Source organism: Lathyrus oleraceus, chromosome 1 (genome assembly GCF_024323335.1).
Source record: "Lathyrus oleraceus cultivar Zhongwan6 chromosome 1, CAAS_Psat_ZW6_1.0, whole genome shotgun sequence".
NCBI classification, from domain to species: domain Eukaryota; kingdom Viridiplantae; phylum Streptophyta; class Magnoliopsida; order Fabales; family Fabaceae; genus Lathyrus; species Lathyrus oleraceus.
In genome coordinates this window covers 161,087,043-161,106,611 of record NC_066579.1, presented here as the reverse complement: position 1 = coordinate 161,106,611, position 19,569 = coordinate 161,087,043, and the positions used below count along the sequence as shown (strand labels likewise).

Sequence of the window (19,569 nt, the reverse complement as noted above, 5' to 3'; positions counted from 1 at the left end):
ATATATTCTTCTCCAAAATAAAATATGAATAAAAATATTATATGAAAAGTTAATCTAGGATGTACAATGATGCTAAGGAAGAGATTTAAAAAAATTGTATCCACTATTTTAATTTAGAATTTAACGTATATACATCATTATTTTTTTTATGCCATCAGTCAATTTCAATTCTTAGTAAAAAATATTTAACTTTAATTATAATTATTTTGAGAATCACTTTTGATTTGCTGATATTCTACTTTTTTTTTTTTACATAGAGTACATAACAATTAAATTCTTCGTTTTAGGTTTTTATGGAGAAGTTCCATCCCTCGTGCTTCAACCGAGCGTGTAGTTGTTATTGAACATTCGCATGTTCAAAGGCATTCCTATGACATGTCACAGCCTCTATCATATGGTGTGACATGTCACAGCCTCGTAGCTTTTATAAACCTAAATGATGAGATTTATGTTGTTACATGAATCGACACATAGAACTTAAAATGACATTACATAACTTAAAATGGATCTAACATAATATGAACTTAACTTAAATTTAACATGATATTTCATCATCAAGAAATGGTTTAAAATGTTTCATCATCTTTAAAATATTGTTATTAGATCACACAAGTATCGCATTCAGCTCAATTGGATTCTTGGTTACATAATGATGAAATGTAGTCTACACAATTCTTACACCTGCATGTGTCTTCTGTTTAAATTTATTGAACTTAATCTTCCTTTTATTATCGATTGTGGAGGAATGATATTCGATCTTAGTCATTCTTTGATTGTCCGTATAGTATTAGAGATTCTTCTATTTAGATTTCAGATCTACCAGAGAAATGTTCTTTGTAATCTTAAATTTAATATGAGACATCATGTTGTTTAAGGAAACAAATACGATATATCAATAATAATTTATTTTGGAGTTATTTTATTACAACATATGAAAGATAATTATATAAGTTTTAAATCATTATAAGTGATACAAAAGTGTCGCCACAATTATGATCATTACATGATAATTGGTTTAAAAAATGAATACATAGGTACTTTAATTTTTTAGGGATGTTTCAAAAATGTGGTGTGTCAGATTTTAAAAAAAAATTATATGTAAAACATGTACACCAAATTTTTTTAGATATATGATATAAATGAATATCAAATTTCATATTGGCAAAAAATATCGGATATGGAAGAATTTTTGTGAACAACTTTTTTTTATAAAAAAATAAAAAATTTATAAATGGAAGTTAGGCAAGAGAGATAATATTGAAATTTGAAAAATATGCGGATTGAATTTGGGGTTGTCATATTGATTCTTCTTTAACTTTTTTTAAATGAAAATTTTTGAAACAAAAAGAGAATTACATTATTATATTAGATTAAATGGAAGTTAGGTGACTATTTTTCAAAGCATTGTTTGATATTTTCTTTTAATTTTAATATATATTTTTTGGAAAAAATTTAGCAAAGATGAAAGGAAGTTAGGACAATATATTTGAGTTAAATGAGTTAAAGAGTGTCTCAATAAATCACGGGAATTGCTCTTTTCATCTTTAAGGGTGCTCTTCTACCACCGTGAAAAGTCATATATGTTTCTGTCGTTTAAAGATGCATATTCGGGTCCATATTTTTTCACTCCTCGGTGCAAATTGATAAGAAGTTCTTGTTTTGTTAAAAGTTAATACAAAGATACATCTTCGAATGTGTATGAGGTATTTTCAAAGATACATATCTGTAAATACCATTAATTCAAAGTTCAGTAGATGGTACTGAGATGCATCTTCGGACGATGTTAATACCTTAACCTACGCCATATCATTCCCTCTTCCTCTTTCATTTGTCTTAAAACTCACTAAACTTAAAAAACCAATGGGTGTTCTTCCTCAGTCATTCAAGTTTCTTATTCAATCAAGCTTCTCACAACATTATACTTCATTGTTGCAAACCTTCTTAGTACACTCAAACTTCTCTTCATTTTTAAAAATCATTCATTTTTTTGTTTTGAATGATTTTTTAGGAAAAATAAGTTGTTTAAGTTACATTAGACAGTGTTTAGTCAAAATACGTAGCCTAAATGGACATGCATTGAATGTTTTTTGGAGTTTAGGATTACAATGGCATTTCTGTCATTTTTGCAAAATCGCAGCTTTGTCCGGAGATACATCATTTGATTCTTTCTAAACTATTTTCGGATATGTATCTCCAGATTTGGACATGGTAGAATGTTGGTTGCATTTTTTATTTGTCTATCTGGTTTTAACACATGGCAATGGTTGGAAACAACCCTGACAGAATCAGGCTCGGACATGTGTCCCAAATCGCGTATGTACGATGTGATAGGGCCTCCGCAGCCAAGACCACGAGGCCACGAGTTGATAAACCCTTATTTGATGTTTCACAGTGTCGAGGTTCCCAACCATCTAATTCTACTTCATGTACCCGCCTGTTTCATTCCTCTACTTCACAAGGCCGCGAGTCCCTAGATGATGAAACAACACGTGAAGCCCATGAGGAACCCGTTGTTGATGTCTCTTTAGAGAGTTATCTAGGAGGCCCATTTGACACATCCTTACTTCATCTCTATGCATATTATGTTGGTAGACATGTCTAGGAAATAGGGGTATATTTATTTACTTTTATATATATTTACATATGTTTTAAATTGATAGAATCGTGACTGATGGTGATATTTTTTTTACATTAGCGTACATGTTTAAAATCGGTATACCATGGCCGGAAGATATTGGAGTTGGAACAACCCATTGCATATTGGTTCAGGGATGTTATTTGTTATTTTGATCTTGTTGGTTTATGTGTTGTTGCGTACGTGACCATAAACCATGACATGTAGGCGGAATTTGTAGAGAGGTGGCATTCGGAGACGTCATTTTTCCACCTTTCTATTGGCGATATGACCATCACCCTGGATGACGTCTCATGCCTCTTGCATCTTCTCATTAAAGAAAAATTATTGAGCCACAAATGATCGGTCGAGAGGAAGCCATCGAGATGATGGTCATCCATTTGGGGGTTGACCTAACAAAGGTCTCCAACGAGGTAGCTGACACAAGAGGTGCTTGTGCTAGATTTTGTTTTTTGGAAAAGCTTTATAAATACCACCTGCAGTGGGTTTTGGATGTCGAAGGTGATGATATGCAGGTTGAGTACCATCGAACTTGTGCATTGAGGTGTTACCTTTTGTTCTTTGTTGACACGTCCATTTTTGTGGACAAAAATGCAACCTATGTCGACGTGATTTACCTTCAATACTTCATAGTCTTGATGGCAATTCACGAGCACAATTAGAGGGTCATTTGTTTGGTCAACCTGTATTCAAAGTTGGGTAAGGCTTATCTTTAAAAGATAAAGCAAATGACAGGGAGGTGCACGTTGTTTGCGGTAATAAATTACCAATATTTTTATAATTCATTTGTTACACTTGTTATTAATATTATATTTGAATCATTTTCAAGGATGGATCATCTCCCATTTCCCTCGCATCACCGGATGGAAAATTTTGTCTGCCTACACTAAGGACATGTACTACCGCATTTATCCCGTACAAAGGGAATAATACGATTGATCAATTCAGAGTGTATCTTGACTGTCATGTATCATATGACATTTTCTTCTGCCCATACAGAGGTCACCACGAGACGCGTCAGCTTGACGTCATCTCCTTATACTTCATATGGATAACTTGTGGGTCATCTCTTATGTATCATTATCTGTCTGAGTCAGTGATGCGTCAGTTTGACTATTTGTAGATTATTCTGAGACACCCCTTAGAGTCTGCTCCTCCCATCGTCCACCGTAGCGATCTCGATGTAATACTTAAGGGTTTCGAGAGTCACTTTGTACCAAAGGAGTATTGCAGAGTGCGGACTCCTTTATAATGGACTTATGTTGACGGCTACATGACATGGTTTTATAGGTGTCACACTTTATCATAACAACGATGAGGACGTGTCGAAGATTTATCGATGTATTGTGGAGATGGAAATATCAGACATAGAGGCAAAACTTTTGAGAAAAATAGTCATCAGTTAGCCCTCATAAAAGGCATGAGTGTCGAGGCACGTGATGTCTTACAATACAGGCTAGAAGAAGACATGGGTTAGACAATCTCATTAGTTTATTCTTGAATGTATTTTTTTCAGACAAATGATATGTATTGAACTTAGTAATGTATGGCTTTTTAATTTAATATAATTTAATTTTACTTTAATATAACTTAATCGCAAAAAGTTACAATGTTAAAACAATTGTACTACGCTGAAAGCATTTAGGGGAATTTCCTGATATGCATCTCTGAAATATCCCCTTTGTGCAATTAACACTCTTTCCATACCTTTTAACAATTTCAAAGAATATTTTAGAAATGCATCTTCGAAACCCCTTGAAACGTTACGGAAATGCATCTCCAGATCATATTTGATTTAAAATAGGGTGAATCTGGAAAAAAATAGATATTTGTGTGATTTTAAGTGCATCCAAAGATTCATTTTCGAATACATGAAAAGCATTTAGAAATTTTTAGAAGTGTGAGACGCACCCTTAAAAGTTAAAAGAACAAATTCTCTGAATGATGGGAGTTTTTGAATCTTAATAAAAGAGTGATTTTGATGTGGCATTATTGGAGAAACGGGAATAAAGGTTTTGCGGTGAAAAGGAAAAGTGAATGGTATAACAAAAATGATACATATTTTTTATTTAAATGATTTTATGTAGAATTGATTTTTGCACAAATTAATTTTAACTTGAAATTAAAATTTATAACTTTTAGCATTGAAATTGACTTTTGCACTCGTTTATTTTAATTGGATGTATTGAAACAAAAATTATTTTACATCCAATTTACTTTCAACTAAAATAATTTTTCAAAATCAATTAAAATCACGAAGTGCCAACACACTAGAGGCTAATCAAGTTGTTATGACTTAACACAAACAACAAGGCAAGAAGTGAGGACGAATTATTCTCACTACTGTGAAACAAATTAGTCCCATTAAAAGTAGTCGTGTTTGAATGCAGGGTAATCCACTCATAAATTCATGTAGACAAAAATACAACTTATGTGATTTTCTAGAATTATGGAGATGGATAAAGTTGCTTCCTCAAATAATGCTACAAGTCACAAATATGATTTACAACAAAGAAAAAAGTCCATTTAAAATTGAATAACAAAAGGGATTCGATTCACGAGAGATGTAGAAAACAATCGCACCTAATCTTTCTTTTTCTTCTAATAATAGCTCTATTTGTATAAGCCTTTTTTTTGTCTCTTTTAAGGCAATTATTAAGACAAATACATGACCCAAAACTGGTGTTTTTCTATTTTGAATCCTAACTAAAAAGAACAAGGATTCCATGTGAAAACAGAATCACACTTGAATTCAAAGGTTAGATTAACGCACAAAAATCCCTCTTAAGCTCCCAAGATATTGATTTTCTGGTCTTAAAATTCTTTCTACTCTTCCTCATCATCATCTTCTTCAGGAGCCTCTTTTAGCCACTACAGATAAGATCAAATAAATGGCTTAAAAGAGAGTAATGCATCTCATGGGATAGTTATGAAGAAGCAAGTAACATAAAATTAGTTTTGGAAGTGTGAAAAAATAGATGAAAATAACAAATACTCACTTGAATTAATTTTTGGGCTTGGTTAACAAATACTTTATCCGACTCATCTGCGTCCTTTTTCTCATCTTCCCAACTCAAAATAGCATCTTCTTCTACAATATCTTCATTATACAGGTAGTGCAAAATCTGAAAGCATTTAACAAAGTCAAAACAAAAAGAAGGAAAAGAAAGTCCAATGTAGTGTGAGTATGAAAATATTGCTACTCCAATCATTTTCCAAGGAATGTAGCTACTGCATACCAACTGAAAGAATACAATCAATAACCTAACGAGTAAAACATAAGCATACCTTTGTGAACAACGGAGCAAACTCCTTGGCAGATTCCAAACACATTTCTTCAAACTTTAGAATCACTTCAATCTGGAGCAAAAACATGGAACAAATGAGCAGATGCCAGATTATTATGGGAACGGAATTGAGGGGGCTCTGAGAAAATGGCCACTGTATTTGATCAATTATAGTACTGACAACAACAACAAAAATTGCACAGGTCAAAACCTAACAATTTTATTTAACAACTCAAGTTCATTAAACTGAGAGGTGCCGCCATGTTAAAACAGATGTCCTAGAAAAGTAAAAGTTATTAGTGTTGAAAATTTAAGAAAGATTGAACTGAGTTTCAGTTATGAAATGTACAAAAATGGATAGTACAATGCTATATTAATTGTATAGCCAGATGTAACTAATTCTAACTGAATGTCAGCTGTATTAACTACCTATAACAGAATTCTAATTGAAATTTGGGTCAGAGCCCAACTCGGAATACAAGACAGGTTATATCATATTCCTAAAAATGAAACACCGCTGCAACTGCAATATCAATCAGATGAAAATTCACCAATTTCAAAGAATGCTAAACACAGAATCCAAAAGTGATTTTTGTTGATACTGGCGGAGAAATAAATCAAGAACTAAAACACACTATGCACCGATGTATGAAATTTAATCAGTATGAGAACAAGGTAACAATACCCGACAACTCTAGCCAGCATAGAATAAAAAAGACCATTGTTAAATGTTTAATTTTGCAAAAGACAGTATTTTCGTCAAGCCTTATAAAATGAACATTTGGTGATGCAGAGGAAATCACAATAACAGAGGCAGCGTATAATCTCGAAAAGGCTTCAGGTGAAAATTAAAACAATTCAACCAGTAATTCTTCAAATTAAAGAACACTACGCAAATGAACATGAGTAACTTCAGCAAGGAGAAAGAATTGAATGATGCACCTGCTCGTCCATATCATTCAGATAGGATTTAAGAACCTTCTTCCATTTTGTAAGTATGACATTTACATTCTGAATCAAGCTATCTGAAAAATTCATCCCAGATACAGTCATAAAATCATTAAGCAACCACTAAGGCCAACATATTTACAGTGTTACAGAGTAAATTTAGATGGCAAGAACCACTTAGCATTACCCCACAGAAGGAGTAGGCTCCAAGGAACAACCAACACCAAGGTACTTGTCATAAACAAAAATTTCAGCAAAATCATATAAAGCAAGTTTTTTACAGTAATATTCAGAGAATTCCAGAATGAGATAAAACTTGAAAAGAATGGAAATGAATTTCTGTAGTCAATCCTCAGACGATTCATTACAGGGAACTAGTATCTATAATAGTGTAGTGTAACTACTATTACTAAAATCTGAATTAGGTATTACAGTTGCACACAGTTCAGCACTTGCCTAATGACTAAACTATAGCCAATACAATAGTTACAGCCAAGTACTCTCTTAGTGGTTTCTCTTGATATTTTCTAAGATATCCCTCTACCCTGTTTAATTTCAGTATCTTCTATTTGATTCAACACTTTCCCCACAGGAGCTTCCCAGTAAATTCATTTTAACCTGATTACTTCTGATAATCTTTTTCCAAGATGCCAAGTTTTCTAAGCATTTTCTATGTCTAAAAAGAATGAATGGTAAAGATTGAAAAATCCTGTGACAATAGAAAAATGGACGAAAGCTCACCAGCTGAACTATGGGGCATGTCTACAGCATACTTCATCATCGCATAAAATAAAGCTCCCGCACAATCAGCAGTTATCTTATTGTAAGACAACCTAAAACAAATAAAAGCAATATTTCTAGAAATTAGTTCCCCGTGAACGCAGATTCAAATTGTCATCATATAAAAACAATCAAAACATGTGAAAGATAATGGTTATGAACACATTCCATGAAGATAGATGTAGAAGCAATATAGAAGCAAAAGGGAAGTCGGATTGAAAAACTGAAGGAAAGCCAAGGTTTTTAGAACAATATATGATGCATCCATGAGGAATACGAAAACACCGTAGGTTCAAAGGTTTACCACATAAAAAAAATATGTCTAATATCCAAAACACAAGGTGATACCAGATATATATGACACACATAGTTTATGCATTAAAATCAGATGAAATGGAATGGGCATCCAGCGGTCTACATTTAACTGCAAATAATATACATAAGTATAGTGCATACTTCAAAGAGTTGATTTCTAAAGTCAAATGGACATCTTGTATGTTTTCATGCACAGCCCTGAGAAAAGTTGCTTCAACCTGCAAATAATAGTCGATTAAAAAACTGATATCTGCAAGATGCAATCAATGCAAGTTTACTTGTCAAAAAAATCACCTCCTTATCAAAGTCATCTCTTGAATCGTCATTATCATCATCGTCTGAATCATTAGAATTAGGTATCAGCTCCCCAGAAGGTGGAAGAGTATTGCCATCATGAATTAACTCCAGTTCATGTTCGATAGCTTTCACTGCCTCCAAAATTTTATCTTCAGTAATAGGTGCCACTGAATGCCTCCACTCTTCCTCACCTTCACATTTTGGCCAAACATAACCAACCCCACCAAAACCTAGCTGATCAATGAAAGAAAGTAAAATAAGAAACAGTGAATTCCCTATAAAATGAAATCAACCAAATATTAGTATAACAAAACACAACATCTTTATCATAGGATGCATCACTATGATCATTTGCATGGTCCAGCTGAATTGTTCACCAAGAAACACAAAGTATCTGCAAATTTCTAGATTGGAGTTAAGCAGGTCTCCAGATATATTGCGTATACACTACAATCAATACTTGAAACATCAGACACGATATTATATTGCAAAGAAGTTTGTCGGTAAGAAAAACAGGGATATATGCATGATAAAAGGAAAAAACAGGGATCACATAACAAAATCCACAAAGAGTTGAATTACATCAAGCACATAGTGAAATGGAAGCTAGAGGCACTTCTATCCCGTGTAAAATCTATTAGTTTAGTTTAGTGCCACTTAAAACAGTCACAAATTAGCCATCTCCCTCTAACATCAATAAAGCAAACAATGACCAAATAGAACACAGTTCTAAAATAAGCAGTTACTTAATATCTTCTGACTGGACAACTCAACCAAAAAGGTCACAAAAAAAGTGCATTTGAACCTATCAACATCTACCCAAAGTTAAATGTAAATAAAGTTATACAATTTGGTTGATGGAACTAGAAAACTTACATGTCTAAAAAGTCATTTGGCAATATAATTAGATTAAACATCAAGTTGTAGAAACGATACGACAGAAATAAAGCTAGAAAATGGTTGACATCTTAAATTAAGAAGCTTTACAGAACAAACCTCTGAAGCAGGGTTAAAATGTGCATCCAATGATTCAGAAGCAAACTCTCCTTCTGACTTATCCACTGTGCTGGTGATGACTGCATAAATGAAAATGGTAATCAAAAGCTATATAAAAATGCATTTAACCTACCACACCACAGTTAGAAAAGGTTTTAATAGTGATTATTGCACTTCCAAAAATATACTGACTAATCAAAAATTAGGTAAACAATGCACTTACATCTCAGTCAACCACAGTTTCATCAAAACACAAATAGAAAAAATTGGATTTCAGAACTTTTGCTAATGCAATAACCCAATGATTCAATTCTTTACAAGAAAGAAATCTTTAGGCATGCATAAAAGAAATTTATTCCAATCCAGAATATTTATAAAAGATTAAGTGACTGCACCCAAGTATCTCTTTTGAATATTATCGAAGTTCAATATATCAAGTCCTTTTAAAAACTAAAACATCTAATCCAGCTCAAACTACCCATTTGAAGAATTAGATACCACCAATTCAATTCTAAGGAAGAAAAAACATAGGTGGCTATAAAGTCGCCTAAACAATTTGTTTTCTCACTATTACTGTTAACTGCCAGGCGATTATTTATACGCTAGCTAGCAGTATCTCATTTCCCATAGCTAATAATTTAATTCAATAATAATAATAATAAGAGAATAAAAGATGGGGTTTATTTTTCAGGGCACTGTTAAAAGCTATACGAAAATTCAGTAATACCACTAGTACTATCAGCATATTCGAGCTCTTCATCGCTATCTTCCTCAATTGGCTGCTGTAGTAGCGAAACTTGTGAATAAGAAGGAACAACAAACGCCTGCCCAACTATAACCTGGAAGCATGAAAGACAACAATGTCCCTAAATTTCCGTCTTGCAAAGAATAACTGAAAATTTATTTATATACCCATCTAACGACAAAAAACAGAAATAAAAAAGCACTGCAAATTTCACAAACATCTTATAGATACACTTAGGGCTGTCAAACATGAAAATAAATCACTAGACTAATATATGTACAGCATAAGAAATAACATTATGGCAGCTAATAATAGCTACTCTATTATAGTAATATTAAAATACTAAACCAAAAAAGTAAGGGCTTCAAGTATTCTCAAACATAAGTAAAGCATTAAAAGATTGATACTTAGATTTAGTGATAACCTGCCTACTGTGGTGAAGTGTGAATAATTTTGAAACAGACCAGACCAAACGTATGAGAAACATTAAGGATGGAAGTATGGGTACTAAAATGATATAGACAGCACAGGACACAAACCTTAAAAGACAATACTGCACCAGGTTCCAGAACAGATCCTGATTTCATAATCACCCCATCACATACAATGGAATGCCTAAGTTCACAGCCATCTTCTATGGTGACATTGTCCCATATATAGCACCCCTCTATGTGTACATTTGACCCGATTTTACAATCTCCTCCAACAATGGAATTTAAAATATTAGTGTTCTGGCCAACTTTGGTGCCGGATCCTATAACAGAGAACGGGCCGACAACAGCTGATTGTGATTGGGAAATTTCTGAAAGGGGGAGAAAGGAATTTGTCAAGACATACTGTATTAAATTAATGGAAACAAAATATGTTAAATTAGTTTTGACCCAGCAATCCACAAGGGTCCAAATACAATAACTAGTTATTTAATAAAATAATATAATAATTACTTGCTGGTTAAATGATTCAAAAAAACTGAAGTTTATATGAAATGAACAACCGCATGAATTAAGCAAACAAGCAAACAACCAATATAATAGCACGCCATTTTATTATTTAATGTTATAAACTTTTTGCTAGCATACCAATCAACACCAAAACTTTCATCCATACCTGAGCCACGATATATTCCCTGTCTTTCAAGCTTAGTAGCTGTGTTGCCAAAATTCATAACATCAGGAACCAGTGGATATGTCCATCTATGAATTATATCTTTGCTGACAGTGGCATAGCTTCGGAAATTATCAACCCTTGCAGCATAGTCTGAGCGGATTTCATGCACAAATATTTTATATCCCATTATCTGAAAGAAAGATAAGGTCATGTTGATGTGGGCATACAAAATGCTAAACTCAAGAATAAGTGCCAAGAAGAATATATTGGAAACATAAATGATGAGCTTTATAACAAAGACTTAAGGACATGTGCCAAAAACACATAAGATGTGTTTATAAGTCGAAATGTCCAATGCAGGTCCATAAACTGTTAAAGAAGTGTTCTAGTCCTAATTATGTAGATTTTATTATTGAAGTCCCAACACACGCAGACATATGATCAATAAAAAAAAGCATTCAATCTTATAAATTTTATCAACAAACAGGGCACGTCAGAAGGAATATAGGTCTCTCTGTAAGAGATAAACATATAGATATTTTTTCACGCAAAAAAAAAGTGATTCAATAGGATAAGCTTTTTCCATCTATCAATGACTTATGAAGAACTTTTAAAACAATGATTCATGTCAATTTAGAATGTAAGAGAGAAATTACATCATCAACGAGCAGTCCCTTGACAAAATGACGGCGAAGATGTTGGTAGTCAAAATTGTCTGTAAATAGGGTAAGGACTTCTGGCGAGCAGATGTCAATGTAACAATCCTGCAGAAAATAAATTATTGGCTTAATTACTGGAGAAATTTTAATAAGGTTTATCAGCGAGATATATGGCCAAAGAAAGTAGAATCAATAACAAACAACAGTAGCCAGTTCTGGGAACAACAGACAATAAACTTCAATTGGTAATAAATCAATAGACAATTTCTTGGCATAGCCCAATCATGAGGTAACATCACAGGTATTGTTAACTAAGCCTGAACTAAACTGCAAGAGTTATCATGATCATAATATTTAAAAATAAATAAAGACATTTTGTCCTGAAATTGATATGATAACTCTTTACGAGTATGTAGCAGCAAACCAATTACTCACTAGCATGAAGTTAATCTGAAAGCAAAGCAGAGAGATCTGGAGAAAAAAAAGTTCTACCTGCTTGTCATGGTGCAGAGAGAGGGAAGGATTATCAGCAAGCAATGAATTTTCAAGATGTAAAGTGCCTTTTGAATAGTCTGCCTTATCCTCATAAGACAGAAGTTGCTTGGTATTGGGATCGATAGCCATGAAAATTTCATCAGTACCAAGTCGAGACTGACGGATAGCTGGATTGGTTTTAGACCGTTTGATAACCATGGTCATTACAGCATTACTATCTCTCTTCTTCCTTTCTTTATGTTCTAAAAGAGCTTGAGTAAGTGACATGTTGCTTACAGTATCTCCGCTGATAAGAACAAAATCTCCTTGTATCTTCAAAATAACAAATTAAACAAAAGTGTTACTACACGAAACTTGGTCCTAGTGAATTAGTAAAAGGGTGTAAAATAAGTACATTAATAATCAGTTTGATGTGTAAGCAGTAGTAAATATTTATAATAATGCACATAGTTATAAAAACAGAACTACAACCATATAAGCTTCTGATTTTGTTCTTTGTTCCATTAAAGAAGCTCTACAACTGAGCATGCATCTTACAGCTATGCAACTACTAATAATAATAATCAAACAAACAAGAGGTGAGAATGACTAGTTCTTATCTTTTACAAGTTCAAAGTCCGTTTACTACAACAACAAAAGAGAAGTCAATTGTAAGATGATCACAACCTTATCAAGACTAAGAGCTAGTTTGGGATCTTTACACATAAGACTGCTCTATTGAAAACCTTGATAGCTGAGGTATTTCGAAAATAAAAAAGTATCATTGTCCAAAATATATCTAATACTGATGTGAGTTTGATTCTTACTCGAAAAGTATTCAATATTTTTTTCTTTCTATATAATATATTTCCCTCAATACTTCTCTGATACATCTTATGAACTAAAGACAGAGTTGCCGTCCAGATAGGATATATCTTACTAACTAACGACACGAAGTTGAATATTTTTTGTGACATATTCTGCTGTTAGGAACCAATACATTCCAAAGTTGAGAGTTTACTCTTTGAAGGAAAAGGGACCATTAAATGTAAGTGGCAGTAAAAAAAATACCTGATATGGCCGTGGGAAATATATGTAACTATGCCTACTTGTTAGGATCAGAATTATTTATGATCATCATATACTAAGTACTAAAATGTTTATGTGTTAATGAGTAAATGATAACCCAAATGTCCTATGTTAGCATATCATGCCGTGATTTTCAAAAAATTCCGCTTTAACAGTGCATACCCATAGTATACTAAACAGGAACCGGATAAGCATTGTTCAATAAAAATCAATAACCCTAAATTCTAATATCAAACAAATTTAAGACGTACAATACATGCAAATACAAGTATATTATATCTACTTCATAGCCAAACTTTGAAGCACGGACACCGCAAACACAACCCTGACACGTTGAAACCGGTAATAATTTTAAAAAATGAATAAATCAGCGTAGTGTCCTGTTTAGTTTCGGACATCAACACTAACACCTTTTTCCGGATGTGTCGGTGCTATAGAGTTTTCAGAGATTGAAATTTAAATTGATGAACAAAATGAAGAAAACACATACCACATTGCGCTCGTAGATAACACGGAGTGCATCTCCAGCACTAACAGAATTTTGTGACTCTATAGTTGTTACCGTAAAATTAGGTTGAGAAAACCACTCAGATTTCTCCAAATAGTTAATCACCTGCTTGGCATGAGCACAGCAGAAAACAAAAACCTCTTCTACACCAGCTGATTCAAGCCATGTCAATGTGTAATTTATCATCGGAACATTCACCAACGGCAACAGCACCTTAAATCAACAAACAAATAAATATATAACAATTCAAACAAAAATAATAATGAACTCATGTTATGTATGATGAATGATGAAAAATCCACAAAAATAAAAAAGCAAAATCAAATTACTTTAGGGCGTTCAAGAGTGATAGGTCTGAACTTTGTAGTAAAACTATCCGCCAAGAGAATAGCTTGTAACGGAACTCGAACAAGTTCATCATGATCCTCTGAAACCCTAGCAGCACTTTTCTTCGGTGCTCCCATTGTTTGGAGTTACTGCTCAAAACAGAAGCAACAATGAACTGAATCAGAACAATTTTACTTTGCTGAATATTTATATAAACTGTGAAGTAAAATTTAGATTTCAATGATCGATTTTCTACTTCAGTACTATTTGATTCTTTGGTGGAGGAAGTGCTGAATGTGGAATAGAGAAAGTATCGTCCGTGCGTTACCACCGGAAGTGAAGAACGTGGCGGGCAAGAATTCGCGGTGGCGGAAGAGGGTTTGCACGAGAAGAAGCAAAAGGGAAATTATGTCGTCTGATACGTTTTTTTTATCAAAACCCGAATATCTTAAAAGAATCAATTTTTACTATCTTTGATCATTTTGTTTTTTAAAAAATATCTATTAAAGATAAAATTATATATAATTGTTTTTAATTTGATTTTATTTTATTTTTAAAAAAATTAATTGATATAGACAGACGGTGTAAAAAAAAATTTACATTTTTCTATTAAATTTATCTGAAACTAAAATAAAAAATCATAGCACTGATTATTGTATTTTTCTTATAATTTAAAAGAGAAAATATTTAAGTAATTATTTTTAATAATAAATAAATAAAATTACTTATTTAACAATAATTAACTAATGAAATCATTTCACACATATTCATAAAATTGTATTTTTATAGTTCATTTATTTCACTAGTAACGTATTTTATTATGATAAATGTAAAATATAAAATAATAATTTAAAAAATTTGTAAGTTGTACTAATTAAAGCGCACAAATGTAGAGAAAAAACAATTATAGTTGCATTAAAAATAAATAACTAATTTAGAACAAATGTTTTTTAAGAGTAATAAATAATTAAAGTTGTAAGAAAAATATAAATAATTCTTTCTTTATCAAATAATTTGTTAAAAATATATTTAAAAAATTATTAATATGAGTAATTAACCTTAATCCTTAATTCGATATGTTAAATAGAATGGAGATAGTAAACAATATAAGATTTTTTTTAAAATAACCATTTTTTTAATTTAAATATTAAAATAATCAATTTTTTAAATTAACTATCAAAATAATCACATTTCACTACTGATGCGTGAGTTGAACTGACGCATCCAATTACCATTCAAAGAAGGCGCCATTGGAGTTGGCGCATGCTTGCAATGTCATTGCCTTTAGGCGTCCATGCATCTGACGCATGCATGTCTTGATGTCACATGCATTGATGTGTGCATACACTACATAGTGTATGCGTCAATGCATGTGGCTCATGCACCTTCAATTTTTTAAAATTTTATAATTATAATTAATTAAATTAAATATTTAAATTAAAAATTATATTATATTATAAAATAAAAATACATAGAATTGACAAGCAATTCAATGACCCGTCCGATTGAAACACCTTCTTGTTCCATATCCAGGTGTGTTAGCCTGTCTTCGAGGTTTCCCACGATTATCCTGAGATGTTTGGGGTCATTGAGTGCTGACATGATGCAATGGTGGCTGATGTGAAGGTCTGATAGAAGGTTCGACAATATTTATTAGATTTATCATCATTTGTCCATAATAACTGGGGGGTTGTCGCCAACGGCGCTTCCGTAATTGAGTTTGGTGCTCATGTTGTCGTAGTTGGGTCGTTATGGTTGGGTGAATTGTGGACGGTATGGTTTCCTGAATAGGGACATTGAATCATTTTGGAAACGAAGCAATGGTACTTGTGGTGTACTAAAGTCAAATAATGGTTAGGTGTTGTGGCGATGGGATGTTTGGGTGTTCATTGGTGGAGGGCTACGATGGCATGACATCGAATCGTATGAATCATCTAGGCTATAGACTGTTGTGGTGGGTGTTTATGATTGTTGGTGGTTAGAGTTTGATTCTTGGTTTTGAGTTTAGGTGTGTGGCACGAATTGGTTGTGAGCTTGGGTGTTTGGTGGTTAGGTGTATATGGTTGGGTGATGGTGTGCGGTTGATTGTTTGGTGGTTGGGTGTATATGGTTCAATTCTTCCCATTTTATTAATGATCATCTGGGCAATAAGGTTATATCCATAATGGATGATTTTGAATCAGATATGCTCTCTATATACTTTTTGGATGAGGGAGCTTCCTCTACGAATTCTTCTTTATATGCTCTTTTCTTTGATGACGAAGTTGAAGATGGTCATGTGACTGAAGGAGACTAGCGATCTAAAATGCAACGGAAATTAAAATTTTCTCCTTTAGTGATCCTTACGAATGGGCATTGATCAGTGATATAAATTGTTACCTCTTGTGGCGATTGAAACCTTTGATGCAAATCTAAGGAGTGATCACGAATGTTGAATGGTGACAACGTCTCTACTCAGTCGACACGAACGAATTCCTTCAGTCTCAGTGTTGGCTGCTACAAATGAAGGCTTTGAGTGAGTGAGTGAGTGAGTGAGTGAGTGAGTGAGAGAGAGAGAGAGAGAGAGAGAGAGAGAAAACTAAATTTCATCTATTCAAATGCTTATGCACAAGGGTTCTATTTATAGAACAACTTGTGTGGGCTGCAAGCTAAAAAGCCCACTTAAGTGTATGTGGCTCATATCTTATGATATACCAAAATCACTTAAGCATGTGGTATCTTACCATATTTCGTATTCTACTTAAGTGCAATGTACATTACGATGTTCTACAATTCACTTAAGTGCATTGTACCTTACGGTGTTTCTTATTTACTCTATCTCTCATCAATCTGTCATTTTGTGTGTGACCTTGTAAGTTTTCGCGATATTGACAATTATATTAAATCACGTATTTAACATAATAAACAGTGAGCGGCATCTAGCAACACACTACTACTACCCAAGACACGAAAATGTCATGTGATCTAAGAAATCCTTTTGTGATAATACTTATGTGTATAATTACTATTTTGCCCTTATGTCTATATTGAACACAAGGCATAGGCCGTGTCATCCTTGTCCAGTTTAATATTGGGCCCTTAGACATTCATCCTGTTACGCAGGATGGGCAAATTCCGTTTAGGTCACTCACGTCCCTCAGCATGCTTCGTGGAGTACGCATCAACTGTCTTTATGGTCATCCAATTACGGATAATGTTTGATCAGCAATAAAGCACTCGACTCTACATTTAGGGTCCATAATTGTTTCAGGTTGAAGGGTGGTATACATCACTATCACCATGAGAATAACTTATGACACTTTGCATAACATTTTATATAGTATTATCATTGCGGGTCAATCCAGTATAAATATTACTTCTAATATTCATACCTATGTTTAAGATGTGATCCATGAGATGTGATCATCAATCTATATACATAATAGTCTTAATGCTTTAATGTTATCCCACTTCACAACAAAGCTCGACTGCGGATACTTTAAGAATAATGTCCTTATGTTTAATGAGATCTCATGATTAAGTCACACTTGATACATTAAACGGACTAGTTATTCTATGGACTTTATTAAACAAACATAATAAAGAAAAAAGCATTTTTATTAATAATAAAAAATTCGATACAAGTACCAAAAGTATTGGCCTCTAAGGCTTACACCTACAGTGACTGCTTCCATGCCATTTCCTCTCACGCTACAGGGATTTCACATTCTTCTATTTTGCTGACTCCATAAATACAAGCTACTAATATGAGGATGGAGCATGTTATAGATTACGTCAAGGCTCACCAAATAGCATATAAGTGGGACCACGGTGGTGCCGACATCAAGGACCATTTAGAGTGTAGGGCCCGACCAAGCGAAGTTTGATTGCTTAAACCCTCCGAAATCTTTAATGTCGATGAGTTATCCCTAAAAGGGGATTTGTTAATGGAATTGGGTGATGTGAGCAGATACAACTGGGTAGATGCAAAAATATAATGGACCCCCTATGATTTAAATACTCAGGCGGTCGTAGACGCAACCAACATCGTGGTTGGAAATCCTTATGGTTGGTTAGTTCTTCAAGTGGATCCATAGAAAAGGGTATGTAGTACCTTTGAAGGGTGTCCGACCCCCCTGCTATGTGTGTCTGTTTACAAGGGTAAATATTATGGATCTATGTTCTTGCAGGTAATGAAGATCAACATCTGACGTTTTGATGACGACAACACATGGCAACAACTTTCAACCCTAATGTTTACCAAAGCATCATATGACTTATCAACAGATAACTCATGATCAAAGTGCATATACAATCAGATACTATCTAATAAAAGTCTTGAATCCTCTTTGGGGAAAGATGTGAAAGCTCATCAGGTCATGTATGCCTGTCTGTTTGAGTGAACAAAGTAATGTAAAAGTAACATAGTAACTTAATAGTACTGAGGCAACTCACACACACTTAAAAATCATTTTCAAAATGTTTTTATCATGCAAATTGTTTTTTAGGCCAAGCCAAGTGATGAAGTAGTTGTCCAATCTCTTTCCAAAGCCTTTTTGAACTAACCAATCGATTGGACACTTAAGTCAATCGATTGGAAAAACGTTTTATGTTATCCAATGGATTAGAAAATTGTGTCAATCCATTAGAAAATGGCTAATCGATTAACCAAGCGATGGGAACAACACCTTAATGACCTACAATGGCTATATAGCATATATTTCCTTTTTGGCCTACAATCAGATACTATTTAGTAAAAGTCTTGAATCCTCTTTGGGGAAAGATGTGAAAGCTCATCCGGTCATGTATGTCGGTCTGTTTGAGTGAACAAAGTAATGTAAAAGTAACATAGTAGCTTAATAGTACTGAGACAACTCACACACACACTTAAAAATCATTTTCAAAATGTTTTTATCATGCAAATTATTTTCTAGACCAAGCCAAGTGATTAAGAAGTTGTCCAAACTCTTTCCAAAGCCTTTTTGAACTAACCAATCAATTGGACACTTAAGCCAATCGATTGGCAAAACTTTTTCTGCTATCCAATGGATTAGAAAATTGTGTCAATTCATTAGAAAATGGCTAATCGATTAACCAAGCGATGAGAACAACACCTTAATGACCTACAATGGCTATATATCCTATATTTCCTTTTTGGCCTACAAATCATTTAAAAATGTATTTTCTAATCGATTAGAATAGTTTTCTAATAAATTAGAAAAATTCTAATCGATTACAAAATAAAAAAAGGACAAAACATTTAAGTCTTGCAACAACTATATATCTAAACTTTCTTATTTGGCTTTATATTTTCGTTTTATAATTGATTAGAATGTTTTGCTAACAAATTAGAAAACATTTTGGCCCATGGATAGTATTCTTTCTTGGTGCTTCCAACTATTATATAAGAGAGGGTCTCTCAG

General features: G+C 33.3%; 1 protein-coding gene across 3 annotated transcripts; it reads right to left on the bottom strand.

The window, feature by feature from the left end:
- Positions 1-5,137: 5,137 nt before the first annotated feature.
- LOC127124475 (uncharacterized) lies at positions 5,138-14,608 on the bottom strand. Of its 3 annotated transcripts, none has more exons than XM_051054161.1 (16): positions 14,424-14,608; positions 14,170-14,316; positions 13,823-14,053; positions 12,262-12,576; positions 11,767-11,874; positions 11,111-11,300; positions 10,543-10,805; positions 9,986-10,097; positions 9,259-9,338; positions 8,260-8,496; positions 8,107-8,183; positions 7,612-7,703; positions 6,865-6,947; positions 5,924-5,995; positions 5,635-5,760; positions 5,138-5,506 (listed from the first exon to the last, which is right to left on the bottom strand). In XM_051054161.1, the coding sequence occupies exons 2-16, from the start codon at positions 14,302-14,304 to the stop codon at positions 5,462-5,464; spliced, it is 2,166 nt and encodes a 721-aa protein (XP_050910118.1). In that variant the 5' UTR covers positions 14,305-14,316; positions 14,424-14,608; the 3' UTR covers positions 5,138-5,461. The 3 variants fall into 3 exon arrangements, with proteins under 3 accessions (XP_050910118.1, XP_050910119.1, XP_050910120.1); XM_051054162.1 differs by having other exon boundaries at positions 14,170-14,342; positions 14,424-14,605; XM_051054163.1 differs by having other exon boundaries at positions 14,432-14,604.
- Between the last annotated feature and the right edge of the window lie 4,961 nt (positions 14,609-19,569).